A 19,219-nucleotide genomic window follows, 5' to 3' on the forward strand; every position below is an offset into this window, starting at 1 on the left:
AAAATCTAAATCCGGTTGAATTGATTTCAGCCTTCATCTCTGTATACAGCCCTGTGGGGACAAATACTATTGATGATGCTGACGGTTCTAAGTGAAAAGTTACTGCCAACCATCTCATATGGGCGCAAACCATTGTGTGGCGGCGAAATAAAATTGTTGGAAACAATAAATGTAAACACATATAGTCAGATTTTCTGGTCACCACGGATTGCATCTCCAGGGCAAGTTAGATTAGAATTTGTTGTCACTAAGCAAGCCATCTCAAGACATGGGGTCTTTGTGAAAATGTTTTTTAAGTTGAGATCTTCAAGAGAGGGCACATACTATTACCTGCTTCTGGCTGAACTATCCAACATAGTCAGGATATTGACACACAGGGAATATTAACTAGAATGTTTGAACTGCCTATACATATCAATGTCTGGAATTCATCAGCGTCACTTGGTAAGTTCAAGAAGAGCATGATTAAAAGTATGCAAAAGCGGTGATACATCCAAGATAAGAACATACAGGCGTCAGAGTCACATGCTAGGATCGTTTTAAACTCATATCGAGCCCCTGCTCATCAGTCGTACTTGGACTGTTGCAATTTAAAGTTCACAAAAAAGGGGTTTTGGTGGCTACCCTACCTTGGACTTGGCTCCCAAATGGTCTACTATAAAGCATGCAGATGGGCTAAATAAGTGCAGGAAACCATCTTACATGTGCCCCATGGTTCATTCAGAACATAGACATTTACTGCGCCAACGGGGTGCGGGCAGGGGGTGCGGAACTGTAGACAAGCAGTTATCAAATTCTTCAGTGGGAAGAATACCAGGCTAACTACATGCATGACCAATGTTTAGACTGGTTGAGAAAACCTTACACCTTATGACCTGATGTTACTTGTCAATCTGTTTAGTGTTTTACTGACCACAGCGACTTTTAACATTCATTATAAATTATTGAATATGGTGTTTTTATTAACCTGTTTCGCTAACCATGAATATCAATTCTGTTTTCTTAATACTGCTATATTAATGCAATTAATTAACTTGTGAATAAAATCTCTTTGAAGTGTGAGACATATAAAGTAAACAAAAAAATATTCACATCTAAACAGTTATCCCCAGGCTTCTGATAATCACTTGTTTTCCTTTGGCTTTTAAGATAACAGATTCCATTTAATAGAAATGGGACATTAACGTCCACAAATTATTCATTGAAGGTGGAATTTGGTTTTCCCATTTTTTAGGTATACAAAATCCAGCAACGATTATAGCAGTGAGTGCAAACAAAATTAAACACTTCACACGAATTACAGTTAAAAACATTTAAATTAAAACCAACTTAGCCTTCAGCAGTAGAAGTTAAAATATTGTTATTCGCTCTGTTGTCTTAAATGTAATCCCCCCAGAGTCTCTCGGCTAGTTTCATACATTTAACAAATGGGTCTACATGCAGTTATTCTGTAAACACAGGGCAAACAACTGCTTCTTGTTCTTTGTCTGTATATCTTGCCCATCTCTTCTCCCAAATAATCTAATTTATACATAGTTCAGTAATATCCCTCAGTGTACTGAGGATATTAGCTTTTCTCTTAAAATCATTCATAATCATTTGGTGAGAGAGTTTCCTAATGTGAAGCTTTAAACATGTATTTGAGAAAATCTATACCGTAAGCTTACTTACTTGGCAAAATGAAATGACGAGTGATAAATTACAAAATTGTTAGATTGAAGTAATTTGCTGCCATCTCCATTGTTATCAGTTTGATTACCACTTCCGTCAGCACTTGGTGTATGTTGGAATTAGTATGTAGCATCAGAATATTGCATTATACTGTCTATTTACTTTTAAAGCACCCTGTAAGCACTGGTAACACAACACTTTGTTTTGTGTTTTTTTTTTCAGTATACCTTTTGGAACTTTGTACCAAAGAACTTGTTTGAACAGTTCAGAAGAATAGCAAACTTTTACTTTCTCATCATATTTCTTGTACAGGTAAGTTAGTAAAAATGTATTTTTTTACTTGCCTGATTTTAGTAAAGCTGTGCTGCCTGCATATTAGGTTTACCAACAGTACATTCATTTGTTGTTAGTGTCACCACATGTGCCACCTTTCGAGTATGGGCAATGGAAAGTCTTGTACTAAAGCCCTTAATAGCAGGAATAAGCTGGACAATTGACCTGAGGGGATTTTGTCCTTCTTTAGCCATCTCTGCCTTGGCCTGTACTACAGCGGTACGATAATCTCATTTTATGACACCTACACCTAATTTCCAATAGTACGCTTCAAGAAACCAGAGGATCAGAGTATGCTCACCCCAGCACTGGTTCTGCATTTTTAATACTGCAAGTAATCTCACTGCAGTTGAAAGGCTAGCCCGGGTCAAATTGTTCACCTATGTAATTTAACAGCTGGATAGGCTGGCTCCTTGACAATTATAGCATGGTGTACGGTGCACCAGCAGGTATAACATGTTTACTTTCGTAGGTGTTCAGTCCCTAAGTTTGGAGGCAGCAAGCTGTATAACTCTAATCTGCCAGATCATTGTAACAGCAATGTGACAGGTTGTGGCGATCAGGTCACAACCCAGGTGGTATTTGAAGAGCATCTCCTCATGCCCACAGAGAGCTATTATGTTGATTGCACAATATATCCGTACACCATTTTACTCTTTACTTCTTCCAAGTCATCATGTTGTGAGCGGTTGTGCATTGCTGTAGATAATTTGTGAAAACCAGTTTTTCTTTTAGCGGAAGACATCCTAAAACTATGTTGTGTCAGCAAGATCACTAGACACGAAGTACTGGTAAGCACTCATATCATGGTGACAGGTTGAACACTGCCTCCTTATGTCAACTGATCAATTGTTTTTAAGCAGAACTTTCCCCCAGTTCAACTCTTTGCTGAATCAGTGAATTTTCATGCATCAGTTTCAAGCCCCCTGATCTAACCCTAGTGAGGGTGGCATCAAGCTCATGTCTGAGGACCCCTCCAGAGCAATCATAAACACCCCTTCCCATCTCCCCCTCCCCCAAACAGCCCCACACCAAAAGTAAAGGAACCAAGCAATTCCCATCATGGTGGTGAGACATGAAGTGGCCCTCACACCTCCCCCCAGGTCCCCCCACACCTGAAGAAAGCATTCTGAACCCCCGTCTACACAAAAATGCACCAGCTAGTCAAGAGCAGTAGTTGAGGCCCAGCTAAAACATCCATTTAATCTCTCCCATCTCAGGGAAGCTTTTAAATGTCCATGTGTCTCTCTCTTACTGCATTGAAATGCACAGAATGCCCCACGCATAAACATGCAGTGGAAACATCGTGCAGGTAGTAACAGTCCGGGTATGTGCGCCTCGTGCCTGGCTCTGCGACCTCCACCTCAGCTCCGGCCCCCACCCATCTTCCTCCGTGTCCGCTGCTAGTTGCCAACCTTTTACCACCTGTGCCTGTTGTGCCACAGCTTGGCCCTCTCTTCCAGTGGACCAGACGTCAGGATGATTCCCTGAACAGAAGTTTGATTCTCAGGAGCTTGTTCCGAGGTATCGGGGTGTTCCTTACAGGGCCCCAGAACCTCTTTTGAAGGCTCCACCGCGCAGACTACGTGGGTCCCAGCCTCCACCCTTGACCATAGCGCAAGGGGGAATATCCATCAGTAGCGTATTTGCCACCATCTGAGTTCTGCAGTCACCGGGGCTATCAATCGTCACCTATTGAGGGTAGCCAGGGATACTTCCTGGTACAAATCCATCACTCGATCCCAGAATGGTAATACCGTCCGTCTACCTGGCCTCCCTCATAATAGCGTCCTTGAGGTGAGACGATCTCCGTTTGGCTATAATGTCTCTCTGGCAAACACCAGGAGAGTCGCGGGATGCTCCCACCCTATGTCAAGATGACGTTGTCTATAAGAACAGAAAGAAAAGGAGCTTTGCATTAGTCTATCACATTGTTGCCTTTTTCTCCTTTTGGGACTTTGTGGATCCACAGATTCTTACCGCGAACGGTCTTCCAGGTCCGCACATTTGTCCCATATCGCTCTAATGTGTTCCTCCATCTTTCAGTGTGACTCCTCAAACTTGTCCAACTCTATGCTCATGACCATTAGATCGACCTCATTAGTTGCCAACCTGGTCACCCAGCTGCTGAAGGTCTTTAGTCACCTCAGAGAGACCCGAATCCAGATCTGCTTTCAAGGCCTGCAGTTGTGTTACCAGCATATTGGAGAACTTCTCATGAAGCACCCCAGGCAGGGAGTCAATTCCTCCTTCGTTAAGGAACTCCCCATGTCACTTTTCTTTGCTGCTATGGCTGCTTGCTGATCCGGCAGGTCAATCTCTCCACTCTGGCTACTCCCCAAGGGTGCCTGCCGTTGGTGTTTTCAAAAATCCCCCATCTGCTTCTGTTTGCCTGGCCCTGATGCAGCAGCCACCTCAGAGCACTTCTCTACTGTGTGCTGTATGGGTCCAGAGTGCCGGGGTCCACTCACGGTTCGGTACAGTAGTTGGTGGCTTCCAACAAACAGACAAATGTCAACTCCACTGTGTGTCCACCGTCTCCCAGTCCATTGGCCACATCGAAGAAAGAAGTGCCTCCACAGCAGGTGAAGGCAATCCCCCAGGGGGCTAGTCTCTTGAGGTTCTCCCGATGTCCAGCTTCAGCAGCCATCTCTAAGAACTCCAAGGCCCGGCCTCCTCATGCCTCCGGAGTCTCATGGGCTGGATGCAGCTTCCATCCCTGCTGCGGTCTAGCGTGGTCCTCCAAGCTGTAGCTATGGGGGGCTCAGCGGGAGATCAGCATTCACCTCAAACGCTACAGTGCGCCTGCTCCTCAGAGATGCACGCCTTCCCGCCCTCCCCGCAAGACCTCCAGCTGTCTATCTACTCGAGGGGTGGCCTCACTTCCATGCTCTTAGGCTGACGAAGAGCCTTAATATAGCTGCTGCAGCACTGCTCGTTGCTCGGTACCTCAAATGCCTCCGTCACCCGCTCCTGCTGCCAGGAAGCTCTGTAGATGGCTCCATCTGCGCCAGGCAAGGCCCCATGCTGTGAACTCAACACCATTACATCCACTCGGCTCAGGCCATACACCCTCCACCTGTTGTATTTTGACACCGTTGTGAGACGATATCAACCTAGCGTCATTGTTTGGGTACATGGCTTAGGACGTTTCTGGTTGAAAGTGAAGCAGGTACCTTAAATGTCTTACCCTTGAATAGTCTTTGCTTGCTGCAAAGTTAAGCTCTTGTAACCAGGAGATATTGCAGAAAGGAAGAGTAAGTAAAGGGGAATAGAGAAAGCGCGAGAGAAGTCTGAATTCTAAAGCATGTTATAGACATCGTTAAGAGATTGCTTGAAGCAAGCTATCAACATAAGGACGTATAAACCATGAATTCTGAAATACAGTCACAGCGACTGACAAATTTAAATGTACAGTGGAGTAAGTTGGCAAAACAGACAAAAAGGCATAAAAATTCAGTATGGGAAATCAGGTTAAACCTTGCCTACCGAGTCGCTGACGCAGAGTCCTTCCTTTCTACCTCCAGTATGTACCGTACATAGGGCAAGGTCATGCATTTCCGTTGTCCAGTATATATATTGAACTACCTTCATTTACCCTGCCAGACTGAAACATCAACTACTTGCAAGTGGCTTATAAAATTGGGGAGAGGGGTTGGCCTAACGGCTAAGGCGCTCGACCTCGGACCTGGGGAACTTGGTTCGAGTCTCGGTAACGACGCCAAAAACCCCCTGTGATTCTGGGCAAATCACTTAATCTCCCCGTGCCTAAAAAATATGAAAGTGTGTCCTCATGTAACGTAACTGGTGCTATGTAAAGCGCTCTGATAACTGATTCGGTTCGGTTCAAGTTCGCGCTATATAAAACTCTCTAAAAAAATAATAATAATAAATAAATAAATAAAATAAAAAAAATTGCTGTTGTGGATCAAACATTAATGTATTGTTGGTCTCATTTCCCCCAACTTTGGCCTGCCTCTTATTTAAAGGCTTTTATAGGAAACATACACTATCTTTTTTAATAATATTTTGTCTCACTTTGTTTGGCTTTACTCATTTTACACTGGGTACCTTGTTGTTAATCCCACATTTATTTTGTTTTATTTATTTCATATAATACATGGTTCCACACAAAAAGTAATATTTCCTTGGTGCTCTGTTTCTCTTTATTGATGCACCCATACATCCGTTTTTTACAACTGACTAGCATGAAAATGATATTCCGCTAAGAAATTATTTCAGTTTTAAACTTGTACAGCCTGTATGTATTGGTGTTTAGTAGGGAGTGGGAGACTGCCTGCATTTGTGCTTACTGCAGGCAATGTTTGTAGTAATATCAGAAAAATCTACAGTAAAAACTGGCTACCAGACCATAAAACTGGCTCACGAACAGCCAAAAAACAGTCCATACACTAATGTGTCAGATCTGTCGTTCGAGCACTGCCTGATTGCCCTATAGGCCAGCCCGACCCTGCCCCACTAGGTTTTGTTTTTTTCACTCCCTATAAAGGAAGACACAAAGGCTGCAGATACGGAGACTGGAATCTTGGTAGCAGTATGCCTGCACCACTGTTATGTCTTGATTCTCCTCCATTGCTTAGAAAAGTACTCTCAGTGTAGTGTTTAGTTTATTCATCAACAAGGATCTTCTCTGTGTGTGTTGTTGATGGCTTTAGTCTTAGGCAAAATGTATCTGCCAAGTACTACTTCAAGCTAGGTATTGATGGTGGCTAGGATAGTCTTCACATCAGTCAAAGAATGCGGCTGAATCCTAAAAAAATACTTTACGAATGTAAAATCTGGCCTTTCTCTAAGAAGACGAACCAGGCATATTATTTTGAAGGCCAGATTAGGGCTATCAATCAATCAATTAGTCAGACTTTGTATAACGCGGCTTATCACCCCAGGAGTATCCAGGTGCTGGGGATGGCGAGAGTTAGTCAAAGAGCCAGTTCTTGAGTCTCTTCCTGAGGTCAGTGATTGAGGGGAAGGTACAGAGGTGGAGTGGGAGGTTGTTCCAGGATTTGGCAGCGAGGTAGGAAAATGAATAACCTCCACAGCGGCTCTGCCAGATGCGAGGGTCGTTTGAGAGGATAGGGAGGCGGATCAGAGTTGTCTGGTCGGCTGGCGGAAGGTCAAGTGGTGGTTGATGTAGGAGGGTCCAGCGTTGTGCAGGGCCTTGTAGGTGTGAGTCAGCAGTTTGAACTGGCATCTCTTGTGGACGGGGGAGCCTGTGGAGGCTTCTGAGGTGGGGCGTGGTGCTGCTCTGTGTGGGGTGGTTGAGGATGAGTCTGGCTGAGGTGTTCTCTGTGGTCTGTAGTCATTTGAGGAGCTGGGAGGTGGTTCTGGCATAGAGTGCATTTCCTTAGTTCAGTCAACTAGTGACGAGGGCTGGAGGAACCTTTGGTCACTCCACAGATATTGCTCTTGGGTTCATAGGTAAAAGTGGTAGATGGATTTTCTGTGTGCATCCTACGCTTAAACTTTTGAAACGTGTCTCCATTTATATTCCTCTGTATGTAACAAACAGGTTAGATGCTTTATTTTCATTTATCAAGCTGTGTTTGCTCATTGGGAACTTCCACAATAGTGCAAGTTTCGCTCAATTGCCATTTTCAATTGCCCATTGTGGATAATAGTAACTAGTCATCAATACTTCCTTCAGGCTAGGTCCTTTTTCACGTGCATCCATTTTGTGCCTTTTTTTAAAGGACTTCTGCATAGCAGCCCTTGATGTTTGTTTATTCTTTGATGTTTGAATTTGACTGTTGTGATTTTGAGTAACATGTTCCACCCATAACTTGTTCCTTTCCATATTTCTTTTATATGAGTATCAATAGTTATTATTACTCTACAATAATGTGAGTTATTTTCTTATTTCTTTGTCGGCATCTCATTGTCATTTTCCTTTGCTCCCTATAGAATTTTCAGAATGTTTCTCTTGCTTCTAAAAATCGTCAATGAACAACAAAGTGAACTTTCAGCTTGCCTACTCTGGGCTTTGTGTGTGTGCGAACTTGTACGCGATCTCCTGGTTGTAATTGCGAATACCTTCTTCCATTGCATAGATGTGAGATACTTGTTCTGCATTATAGCGGGCCCTGAAAATTAATATTAATAACTATATTAGTATTAAATCTTTTTATTGAGAGAAAAGACATCACAGGTAATACAGCGGCTCGCATTCGAAGTGGTACGGGCCCATCAATGATAATACAGGTGTGTAGGCAGTTCTGTAACAAGCTCCTCACAGTTGCGTTTATACACAGCAAGCCGCCTACAACCCAGCTGGGCCGGCCGCGTAGTAAAGGATCAGGAGCCATCGTTGGTTGTGTTATGTCATAGAACAAAAGAAAAACAACCCCAACAAGCCCTCCTCCCAACACCACCTGCCCCACCCCCCTCCTTGTCCAACGAGCAAGTAAACAGCAGGAAGCCAACCAAGTAAACAGCAGGAAGCCAACTTAATAACTATATTAAATCATTTTTGATATGTAGTGATTCATGCAACAATACTGCCTTGTGTTGTAAAGAACCTGTGGTACCTGTGAAAGGATAAGGCGAGTTGCATTGCTTGGATTCAAATTTATGAATTGCTCATCATGACCTGTTTCAGGGGCAAACATTCAGCTCACTGAGCCATTGTGTTGGAGCCTAAATGTGCTTAAATAATTGAGTTGTAAGAACAGAAGCACACAGCACAATTTTTCTACCTTGTCTCACCTCCTCTTAAGTTCTGTCTGTAAAACTCCTCAGTTTTCCCTGTCTTTAAGTAGGATAATAGTTACCAGGGTCCTGTATTCTGACTTCATAGGCATTGAATCGAATTTTTTTTAGGCCTTGTCTACAGACAACTTTTAGCTTTCTGTTGCCGAAGAATTATTGTGTTTAGTACCAATTTTGCAAACACAAGGAGAGGAAGAAACGCCATTGAACAAGATGCTTTGGTAAAGCATGTGCATTCACTTGTTGCATTATGCGCTTCCTGCAGCGTCGTGCTTTGTGACTGTGCTAGGTGGCGACGAAAAAGTAAGGAGAGCATAGTCTGAAGTTATTGGTTACGTGTGCTTGCGTCTCTACATAGAGGCATTTTTACTTGGAGATCAGCACTTAACAGATTGGTGCCTCTCCACCTGTGAACCACAAAGGCCTGCAGTATAGAGACAGATTTAAAAGGTACATCATCACCAGATCGTCATTCATACAGTGACGAGTGGAGTGGAGTGGAGTGGACCGGACCAATAGGGGAAGTACTCCATATGCCCTTAGTAAATAGTAGATAACTGCTTGTTACAGTCCTATCTTTAGCCTTGTTAGACTGTAGTGAAACAAAACAAATCTATGCACTGTCTGCTGTAGTCTTCTAAATTTCTGTTGCACTCCCTTTGTCCACTTCAGATGTGCACATGGGTTGCACAAGGTTGTGAGTTATAAATCTCCATGACAGCTCCATGAGTGACAGAAGAGTATCCAGCGTCCTATTGATGCTTCTCAAATCTTGAGCAGTATGTGCTATCAATTCTTCTTTAGCCTCATCTAGTACAAGAAGTTAAATACATAATTTCCCTTTGGAGCGACTCAGTATTATCTCTAAGAACTATTATGGCTCTATTCACCCCAGTCAGTCATACAAATCATGCTCACATCTACACACGCAATAGAAGCGCTCTACTCCGGATGTAAAAGTACTTATGCACAAGTATAATAAGTCAAATAACAAAAAATGGCAGTCAAAAAATCAATGACAACTATGTCACGTCATAAAAAATACATACAAATCAATGAAACAATGCTAGTAGTTCAAGGAATCCAAATACATACAATATCAAAAAACCCTGGAAAGGAAAAGATACACAAGACAGAAAGATTTGGTCTTCTAGATCGTTAATTTGCATATAGTCTCAACAACAACCAGCAGGGTAAAGAACTGTCCTGTCTTAATTGCTGCTGCCACACAACAAATGTAACAAAACCTCTGCGTTGACACGTTTCGGTGGTATAGTGTTAATTAGGCCACCGTTAATTAGGCCACCTTCTTCAGGGCAAATAATATTCTTTTCTCCTCCAACTTATCTTGTTGTTCAATTTTTCCCCCGGTGCCCCAGGACTCATGTCAGTGTAGTTCCCATATACTTAGGGAAGTTTATGCCAACATCTTCAGTTTATGGCTTTATTTTATTTCTGATGTTATTCCAACACTACTGTAGTTGGATGGATAATCTTTTTTAATTGGATGCCTTCCTCGGTTTTTAGATATATATTCAGTTTTTAAGGGAGTGGCAGCAATGCTCTACATCAACCGGACCGGCCCACGTCTCAGTTGTCCTGATGTTTTGCGGCAAGCCCACATAGGGATAAAAAGAGGGCAATAAGTACCTCCTCTCGCCTGGTCACCGGAGCACTTTTCGGTTGCCTCAGTGGTCCAAGCCGTCCCACATACTCCGGCGTTTCCGTATCACGATTGAATGAAAAGAATTTCATCTAGTACAAGTCCAGAGACTCTCAGCCCTGCGAAGAACCATGCATCCTGGGTTAGACTAACACATTTTAGTGCTGGTTTCTGCATCACTGCGCTAAAATGCTTTTGTCACTCATTTACAGCTCCTTGACACTTCAAGGGGAGGTGGGTCACGCAGGGAGGGGGTTGCACGTGTGGGTGGAGTTAATTTAAAAAGAATTATTAAAAAAAAATTAAACTCACTTTTCCGCTGGCCAGGTCCTGCATCTCAACTTCTCCTGCTCTTCTGCTTCTGGCAGGAATAGAAAGCAGGCAGCCAGGCTCCCACCCCTAGGCCAATCAGAACGATGCAAGCAGCGTTGTGATTGGTCAGGATGCCGCCCAGCCAGCGGCTTATGGGGAGGCCATCTTCTCTATGCAGAAGGGCAGAGTGTGCATGATTGGTTTGGGGGCGGCCCCAGGGGGCCGACCAAACAGTCTTTGTGCACTCGGGAGAGGTCAGGCACACCCCTCCTCCCCTGCCCTGTTTGCAGAGTAGCCCCACCCACCCTCCCTCCCGGAAGCAAATATAAAATGGTAATAATTTGAAGTTATTACCATTTTATGTTTCTGCTTCTTGAACTGCAAGAAAGTAGTGGGGCGACGCTCCTCCACCCTATTTGTGGAGCCGCCCCTGCTGACAGCTCAGGACTTGACCACCCACAACTCTTATGAGCTTAATCCATACTGCCTGCTCCTGCAGCCAGGTGGCCCTTCAGGGCAGCTTGGAAAACCGGTGCACTGAAACTCAGCCTGGTAGACACACTTTCTTGCAGAGATGCACTTCTTTTGGCACACTGTAGTCAGGTGAGTCACTAGCTCTCTGCACTGCAGTTCACTCATCCCTACAGTATGTGCATTAATCCACTAGGCTACCCTTCGAGTTCATATTGTACTGACAACTAGAGCCATATTTTTCTTTATTTTTAACTATATTTTTTCTAAGGGACAAAATAAGAGGGGTTGTTCCACACAGCAATTGAATGCATGTGTTTAATATAATGCAAGCAGTTTTGTACACACACAGGTGGCAAAAATGACTTGCCACGCTTGCAAAAGGCACCCAGTGGAAAGAGGAACATTGCCAATAATCTGTGCTACAAATCTACAACAAAAGGACACTGGTCTGTAAAACTTATTTGTTGCATATTGTATAGTACTGAGCCTCAAATGTTGTCTAAGCAGGCTAAGCTTATGCCTCCACAGCCTCCCTGCACAATTCCTAATTTATTTTTTGTGTGAAACCAGAGACAAATGGATTTGACTCCTGATTGGCGCAGTAGGGAATAGTGACATCTCTATTATAGTGCTACAAAGTCCCAGACAGTGACTGAATGTATTGACAAAGAAGTGTTACTCTAACTGTTACACATTTGTCAGGTGAATGTCACTCATAAGTGCACTGAACCATTGAAATGGCACACGTAAGCGTTTGAAAACTTGGCAGCTAAGTAGAGTCTACCATAATTATATTGTATACTTCTAACATGCATTTGCGTTACCCCAGATTGGTATTTTCCATCTATCTACCTGAATTAGTATAGCGTGGCTAATCACCTTTGAGGGTGTCTAGGCGCTAAAGTGACAGATGTTTGTTTTTCAACTCAGTGACACTCATCTTAGCGTCCTCGGGAGAATGTAAGGTTGAGTTGACCTAGTGGGATTTGTATTACTGTAGGGCAGTTGTTAGCAAGCTACAATGACAAACAGTTGCTGAGCAGTATATCCAGGTAAATAAATATCCTTCACCAATGCACTGTCAGGGTAACCACACAAGTGAGGAAAGTAGTCACTGCATGAGTCTCCGGACTGACAATACAAAGACCAGTCCAGCAGGATTTGTTTATGTGGTATTGGGCATTGTATGTCTATTTTGAATGATATTGGTATGTCCCTCACCCCTCTTTAGTGTTTTGGGTCATTCCATATGTATTTATTTTTGGAATGCATCTTGTGAAAGGGATGATGGATTGTGAGTAAGGTTGGTTGGAGGATCAACCGTTTGACCAGTGGTTGGAGTGTCTTCATGTTATAATAAAGCTTTTCTTAGCTTTAACATCTAGCATCTGGATCTTTATCTTCTAATCGCACTTCCACATTTGACACAAGAATAGGATACCTCGTCCCGTGAAGGAACTTCAACACTGCGCATATTTTCACTATGAGGTGCTGTTTTGAGAATTTCTTGCCTCAATATTATTAAATTCCTTTGGAATCCTTTCTCTTATTAAATTTCACGTGCCGCTACTTCAATTGGGAGCCTTTAACAATTCGGTGTTATGCTTGTGAGTTTTCTTACCCTTTTTTACCGGCTTGCCCTGTCTTTCTCGTGCTGCATTCCGCTCTCTAAACAACTGGACACACACCACTGTTTCAGGGATCTCAATCTAGATTTCTACAAATCTTGGGCTCGAGGAAGTGCCTTGCCGTACCGTTCCCTTCTTGTTCTCCTTGCAGTGAAAAGACCGCAGTATCTATCGACAGCAAGATCAAAGCGTGCTCTGCTCTTTGCTCCAGCCTGCTCTTCGTCTGCTACTTGAGTAAAAGCTTTGGGGCAGATTTATGAGTTCTGGCGCATCTCTGCAAATCAGCAGGGTGCGCCAGAACTGATGCGTCACGCAATTCCCTCCTTGCGGCACCACAGATGCGCCGCATTTACAATGCGGCGCACCATGGTGCAAGGAAGGGCAGATGCGTGACGCATCTTGTGGTGTACGGGCGGCGCATTGCTGGAGTAGCGTCGCAAGTGCGACGCAACTCCTGCAATGTACAGAGGCCACCCATACATAACGTGGTGCGTCACTCCTTACGCCTGCTTCGAGCAGGCGTAAGGATTTGACCCAGCAGCGTCGTAAAACTGACTCAGTGAAATCTTGTAGATTTCACTGCGTCAGTTTTACGGGGCTTTCCTACGAGGGAACGCCCACCCTGCGACAGAACGCCCACATGAAACCTGATGCAGGTTTCATGTGGCGCAGGGCTTTACAACGTGACGCATCTGCCTAGATGCGTCACGTTGTAAATAGGTCGCAGGTATGCGCCACGTTTCCGCACCGTTGCGTGACGCAACGGCGGCGTAAACGTGGTGCAAGTCCGACATAAATCTGCCCCAACGTTTCTGCTGAGATTCAACGTCGTATCCTTATCTTCATTTATGAACAAGACAAGAAGACTGCCAACATTGGAGTAATTTCTCTGAGTATAGAACATTTCATTTATGCTACCGAGTACACCTTTGTTCAATGTTAAACGTTATTTACAATAACCTTATTTCTTTCCCCTTTAGCTGGATTCAGGTTCTGTTTCCTGGTGCCGGTGATATATTTAGTGGTATTTTCATTTTGTTGAGTGGATTTGTTTTATATATCATGCAATGCAACATATCGCTCTACTACTTTTTTTCTTGACAACAACAGGGGACCCTCCGCTTCCTTGACCGAAGTGCAAAAAGGTTTTTTAGGTCTCGTCCTATTCCATTCCGCAAGGAATGAATAGGACGAGACTATTGGGGCTAAACTAAGAGCTAAACTAAGCTCTGAAAAATGCGGATTTCCAGAAGTGCATGTGGTCTCGTGAACGCGCTTCTATCCGCCTGCCTTGCATCACCACATAAAAGCCATTTGTTGCTTGTTCACACTTCTTTCACGGCCGCGAGGCCGTGCGTGCTTCAAAGGGATCCACTCACTTCTCCTCCCCCCTCGCCGAGAGCTTCACATTTCAAAGAGCTCTCCCCCGACTCCTCCTCCCCGGCCCCACTCTGACTTCACATTCTTTCTTCCTCTTTTCTTCCGTTATCCCATTTCCCTTAATCAAACTATGTTCCTCATGTAGAGTTTGCAATTCATGTTTACTTGTTTGACGTGTTGCTACTTTCTCTTCCAGTAACGCTATTCCCTATGCCACATACAATGAGAGGCTACAATGTCCCTGGACTTGCAAGCTGCGTGATCTGATAAGGGAAACAGTGACGCATATCTCATTTGCACGCAGTAGCCAGCCGAGCACGCTGTATGAACACTGACACATGCTGCTTTTGTACATTTAATATTGTATGTGTTCAGATTGCGTGAACTACTTGTCCTCTCCGGGCCACTGCAGGCCACTGCAGCTGCGCCCCGCCAAGCACTTTTTTTTGTTGTTTAAGCACTCCATGAGTGCTTCTCCAGCAGCCCCCCACATGTTTGTTTTATTTCTTTCTGCAGTCTGGCTCTCTTATATTCTAGAAGGTCAGTAACTTCACCGTAGGGTAACGTAAAATTCACTTAAAACTTAACCCAAACACGTTCATAAATTTCTTCACTGTAAATGCATTTTCCAAGGAGCATGTTACGGTTTTTAAAGTTCTGCTAATACTTTCTTCCTCTTTGTGCAGCTGGTCAGTCTCAAGCACCTCCGTTGCTCCCTCACCCGCCGACTAACCATTGTTCCCCCCACCGTCTCCTTTGTTGCTCTCCAACACCTAGTGGCAATGCTTTTCCCCTTTCCTGCATGTGCTACTGCTCCCCTTCCTCCTCGCACTGCTGCTAGCCCTACTCAACGCTCTGCCCCCACTTCTCTTCTCCCTCGTCAACACACTACTGACCCTCCCTTGTTTATTCACATTTCATTTCTTTTCGAAAACCTCTCCAACCTCTCAGGACTCTGTTGGTTTCGCGGATTTTGTTAATCTCCTGAGTTTTATTTTTGACATTTTGCTACTATGGAGGTGCTCCAATTCACGATTTCTTTTCATGAATTCATCCTGTACCACAAGAGACAAAAATGTAAGCGAAGCACTATGTAATGTGAAGAAGGGGACAACTTAATCACAAATGTCACTCTGGAAGCTTTTCTTCGCACGTGCCCCATTACCACCTCTGGGGACACTGCTTTACACATACCAGCTTTCCCACCTCAGGAAACAATCTCAGCGCACATTCAACTCATAAAGCACTGTCTGACACGTACCCCTACCAACACCTCTGACTCTACCAATCTACTGCCCTCACTCTACCGCCCTCACTCTACCACTCCACTGCCCTCACCCTACCACTCTACCGCCCTCACTCTACCACTCTACCGCCCTCACTCTACCACCCTACCGCCCTCACTCTACCACTCTACCGCCCTCACTCTACAACTCTACTGCCCTCACTCTACCACTCTACTGCCCTCACTCTACCACTCTACTGCCCTCACTCTACCACTCGACTGCCCTCACTCTACCACTCAACTGCCCTCACTCTACCACTCTACCGCCCTCACTCTACCACCCTACCGCCCTCACTCTACCACTCTACCGCCCTCACTCTACAACTCTACTGCCCTCACTTTACCACTCTACTGCCCTCACTCTACCACTCTACTGCCCTCACTCTACCACTCGACTGCCCTCACTCTACCACTCAACTGCCCTCACTCTACCACTCTACCGCCCTCACTCTACCGCCCTTACTCAACCGCCCTCACTCTACCACTCTACCGCCCTCACTCTACCACTCTACCGCCCTCACTCTACCGCCTTCACTCTACCGCCCTCACTCTACCGCCCTCACATTACCGCCCTCACTCTACCACTCTACCGCCCTCACTCTACCGCCCTTACTCAACCGCCCTCACTCTACCACTCTACCGCCCTCACTCTACCACTCTACCGCCCTCACTCTACCGCCTTCACTCTACCGCCCTCACTCTACCGCCCTCACATTACCGCCCTCACTCTACCACTCTACCGCCCTCACTCTACCGCCCTCACTCTACTGCCCTCACTCTACTGCCCTCACTCTACCACTCTACTGACCTCACTCTACCACCCTCACTCTACCGCCCTCACGCCCTCTCTACCACTCTACCGCCCACACTCTACCGCCCTCACTCTACCACTCTACCGCCCTCACTCTACCACCCTCACTATACCGCCCTCACTCTACCACCCTACCGCCCTCATGCCCTCAGCTGCTCTCTTCCACCCTGCCTCCTTTTCTAACTCCCTGTTCTCTTCTCTTCGCCTGTGCTGATCTGCTGCTCTCTTCCACCCCACCTCCTTCTTTAACTCCCTGTTTTCTTCTCCTGCGCTAATCTGCTGTTCTCTTCCACCGCCTCTTTCTCTAACTCCCTGTTCTCTTCTCCTGTGCTGATCTGCTGCTCTCTTCCACCCGCCTCCTTCTTTAACTCCATGTTCTCTTCTGCTGTGCTGTTATGCTGCTCTCTTCCACCCACCTCCGTCTCAAACTCCCTGTTCACTTCTCTTCTCCAGAGCTGATCTGCTGCTCTCTTCAACCCGCCTCCTTCTCTGCCTCCCTTTTCACTTCTCCCTTGCTGTTCTGCTGCTTTCTTCCACCCCACCTGTAGGAAGGTGGCTACCTGACTATGGTTACCCCCGATTTTTTGCCTTGTGTTTAGCTGGTTTTTGACTTAGTTGACCTGGTTCCCTGCTAATCAGGGCCCCAGGCCATCTGCTCTCTCTGTAAAATGGATTCCATGTACCCTAGGTACATACCACAATTGGAAATGGACTCCTTGTCAGCCCCTGTATAATGCACTATAGGTGCCCAGGGCATAGGAGCCACCAAGGCCTACCAGGGGCTGCAGCATATCTTTTGCCACCCCTGGCTGGTTCTTAAATTGACACAACTGGCTGATCACTCAGCTGGGGTAAGGTGGTGTAATCACCCCTTACTTAGATATAGTATACCTATATCTAAACCTATATCTGGACACATATTAACCTGTGAGCCACTCCTATGGAAGGCCTCATCAATCCTGGAGGCAGAGTGCGTGGTTTAATGTGAGATGGAGCTCTAGCATGAGCTGAGCCTGTCTGCAGCTGTCGGGAACAACTCCCTAAGCTGTTTCAGGATAATGCCATACCATATACTCTTAAGTGCCTTATAATCCTCGCGTTATATAGCAACTTTGGTTTGGCTTTATCAAAACATGTTGTGTAAGGTGTCATACGATTTGGAATACTATCCCCTCGCCAGTTCTGGCGACGGGGATAGCATTCCACCCCTCTAGAGGGGTAAGACATGTTACTTTACTTAAATGCGGTTAATTTCTAAAAGGACCTTAGATCCACAAAATGGATGCCTCTGCCACAGACAGAAGTCTGGCCCCCTGAAGCTGACCGAAACTCAGCCAAATGGGGCCTGGACAAAGGGTTTCCTGTCGCAGGGGGGTGTTACCACCCTCCAGACAGGACATAGTGGATTGTAGCAGGGAGGTTTGAAAGAAACCAGACACTGCTTGGGGCGCACAAGGCTGCCCCTTGCATAATCCGGCCAAACCGGTTCTGGGGCACTCCAGCCCTCGTGCCAGGGCGGCCTGGATCAAAGGAAGGGGGTGTATCCACCCACTTCCTGGGTCCCACCCATAGGAGGGGACCTAGCAGGTAATCACGTCCCCCAGATTCGAATAAGAGTGGGAGCAGTGCCAATGCACTTCAGATTTCCTGACGAAACATAAGAAACGAAACTCTGGACCCTTGGACATCCTACTCAACGTGGAAGCCCGAAGAATCTCCCTTGTGGTCAAGGAGTGACCACCCTGTGCAAACAGGCACCATCCAGCCCTCGACGTCTACTTTGTTGCAGTTCCCGCCGGAACTCGAGCGACAGAGATCGACGAGATCAAGCTTGCCTGCCTTCCAACAGCCCGATCCACAGTCCCTGCAGAGCTGAGACCCGTGGAGGCGACCGGAAGCGTGGGGCACGCCATCTTGAATTGACCACGAGACGCTGACCGTGCAGCCCACGAGTGACCCTCGAAGCTGTACACCGGGGTTTGAGAAGCCCCCACCCTGAGCCACTCTTGCACCGAAGTTCAGCCCTCCACACTCGACGAGTGCTGCGTGGGGCCCTTCTGCTCCATTTGGCTCAACGCGTTGGCCCGGTCACTTGCCAGCCGGCTAGTGGTCCCTGTGCCGACGAAACTACGAATACGACTTGTGATTCTGGTTACCCCAGACTTGCACCAGCTCCCCTGAAAAGGAGCCCCCACTCTGACCCTCCTGGTTCGAGTGAGAAGCAATCTCCCGGTTCCGCGTGGATTGCTCTTGCCAAGTGTTGTTTGCTCCAAACTTGAAGCCGACTGCGCCGTCGGTGAGAGCCCTCGTGGGACAGATCGTGACCCGCTCCTGGACGTCGCAGATGCCCCAGAGCCCACGTGACAGCGGAGAGAAGCTCCTCGACGACCACCTGATTGCGCCCGACATTGCCTGGTTCCGTCCTGGTTCCACCCTGGTCACTGCTGAGTGACCCAGACTCTGTCCCCTCTGCTTTCAGGTACTCTTCGACTTGAGTCCACCCTTGGACTCCACCGGACACTTCTCTTTCACCCCGCCTGCAGCCCTTTCAGCTTCAAGCACCAAGAGCCTGCGTGACGAAACCCGACTCAACTTCGACCCTGTGCACCCGCTTCCTGTGGGTGAGGTAACTTTGCTCCGCCGGTGTTCCCACACTGGTACACATCTCTAGGGTCTGTGTCTTAAGTTTTGTTCCTCTAGGTTCAGCGGAAGTGTCCTTAAACTCTAACTTTACAACTTTTACGCACCATTGGTTAACATTGGTGCATGCGTGCGCTTTCCGCACTGCTCCCGAATCCCGTGGGCCTTTCCCGACTTCAGCATTGCTTGTCCCGACTGCTCCCAGCGATTCCCTAGGCCCTAGGCCTAACCACTGTTCGAGTGGCATCTCTTATACCACTTGTTTAGTATATGGTTTGAGTGGCCACCCGCCCTCA

The 19,219-nt window shown here is 46.1% G+C and overlaps 1 protein-coding gene across 3 annotated transcripts in view; it reads left to right on the plus strand.

Moving 5' to 3' along the window:
* Nucleotides 1-19,219, plus strand: part of ATP11A (ATPase phospholipid transporting 11A) — a 912,970-nt gene that overhangs the window by 320,677 nt on the left and 573,074 nt on the right. For all 3 annotated transcript variants that reach the window (XM_078657659.1, XM_078657658.1, XM_078657657.1), the window contains exon 3: nt 1,894-1,983. In XM_078657659.1, the coding sequence (XP_078513785.1) occupies nt 1,894-1,983 (90 nt within the window). The remainder of the gene's footprint in view (nt 1-1,893; nt 1,984-19,219) is intronic.

This window comes from Lissotriton helveticus, chromosome 8 (assembly GCF_964261635.1).
Source record: "Lissotriton helveticus chromosome 8, aLisHel1.1, whole genome shotgun sequence".
In the NCBI taxonomy this organism is placed as follows: Eukaryota; Metazoa; Chordata; class Amphibia; order Caudata; family Salamandridae; genus Lissotriton; species Lissotriton helveticus.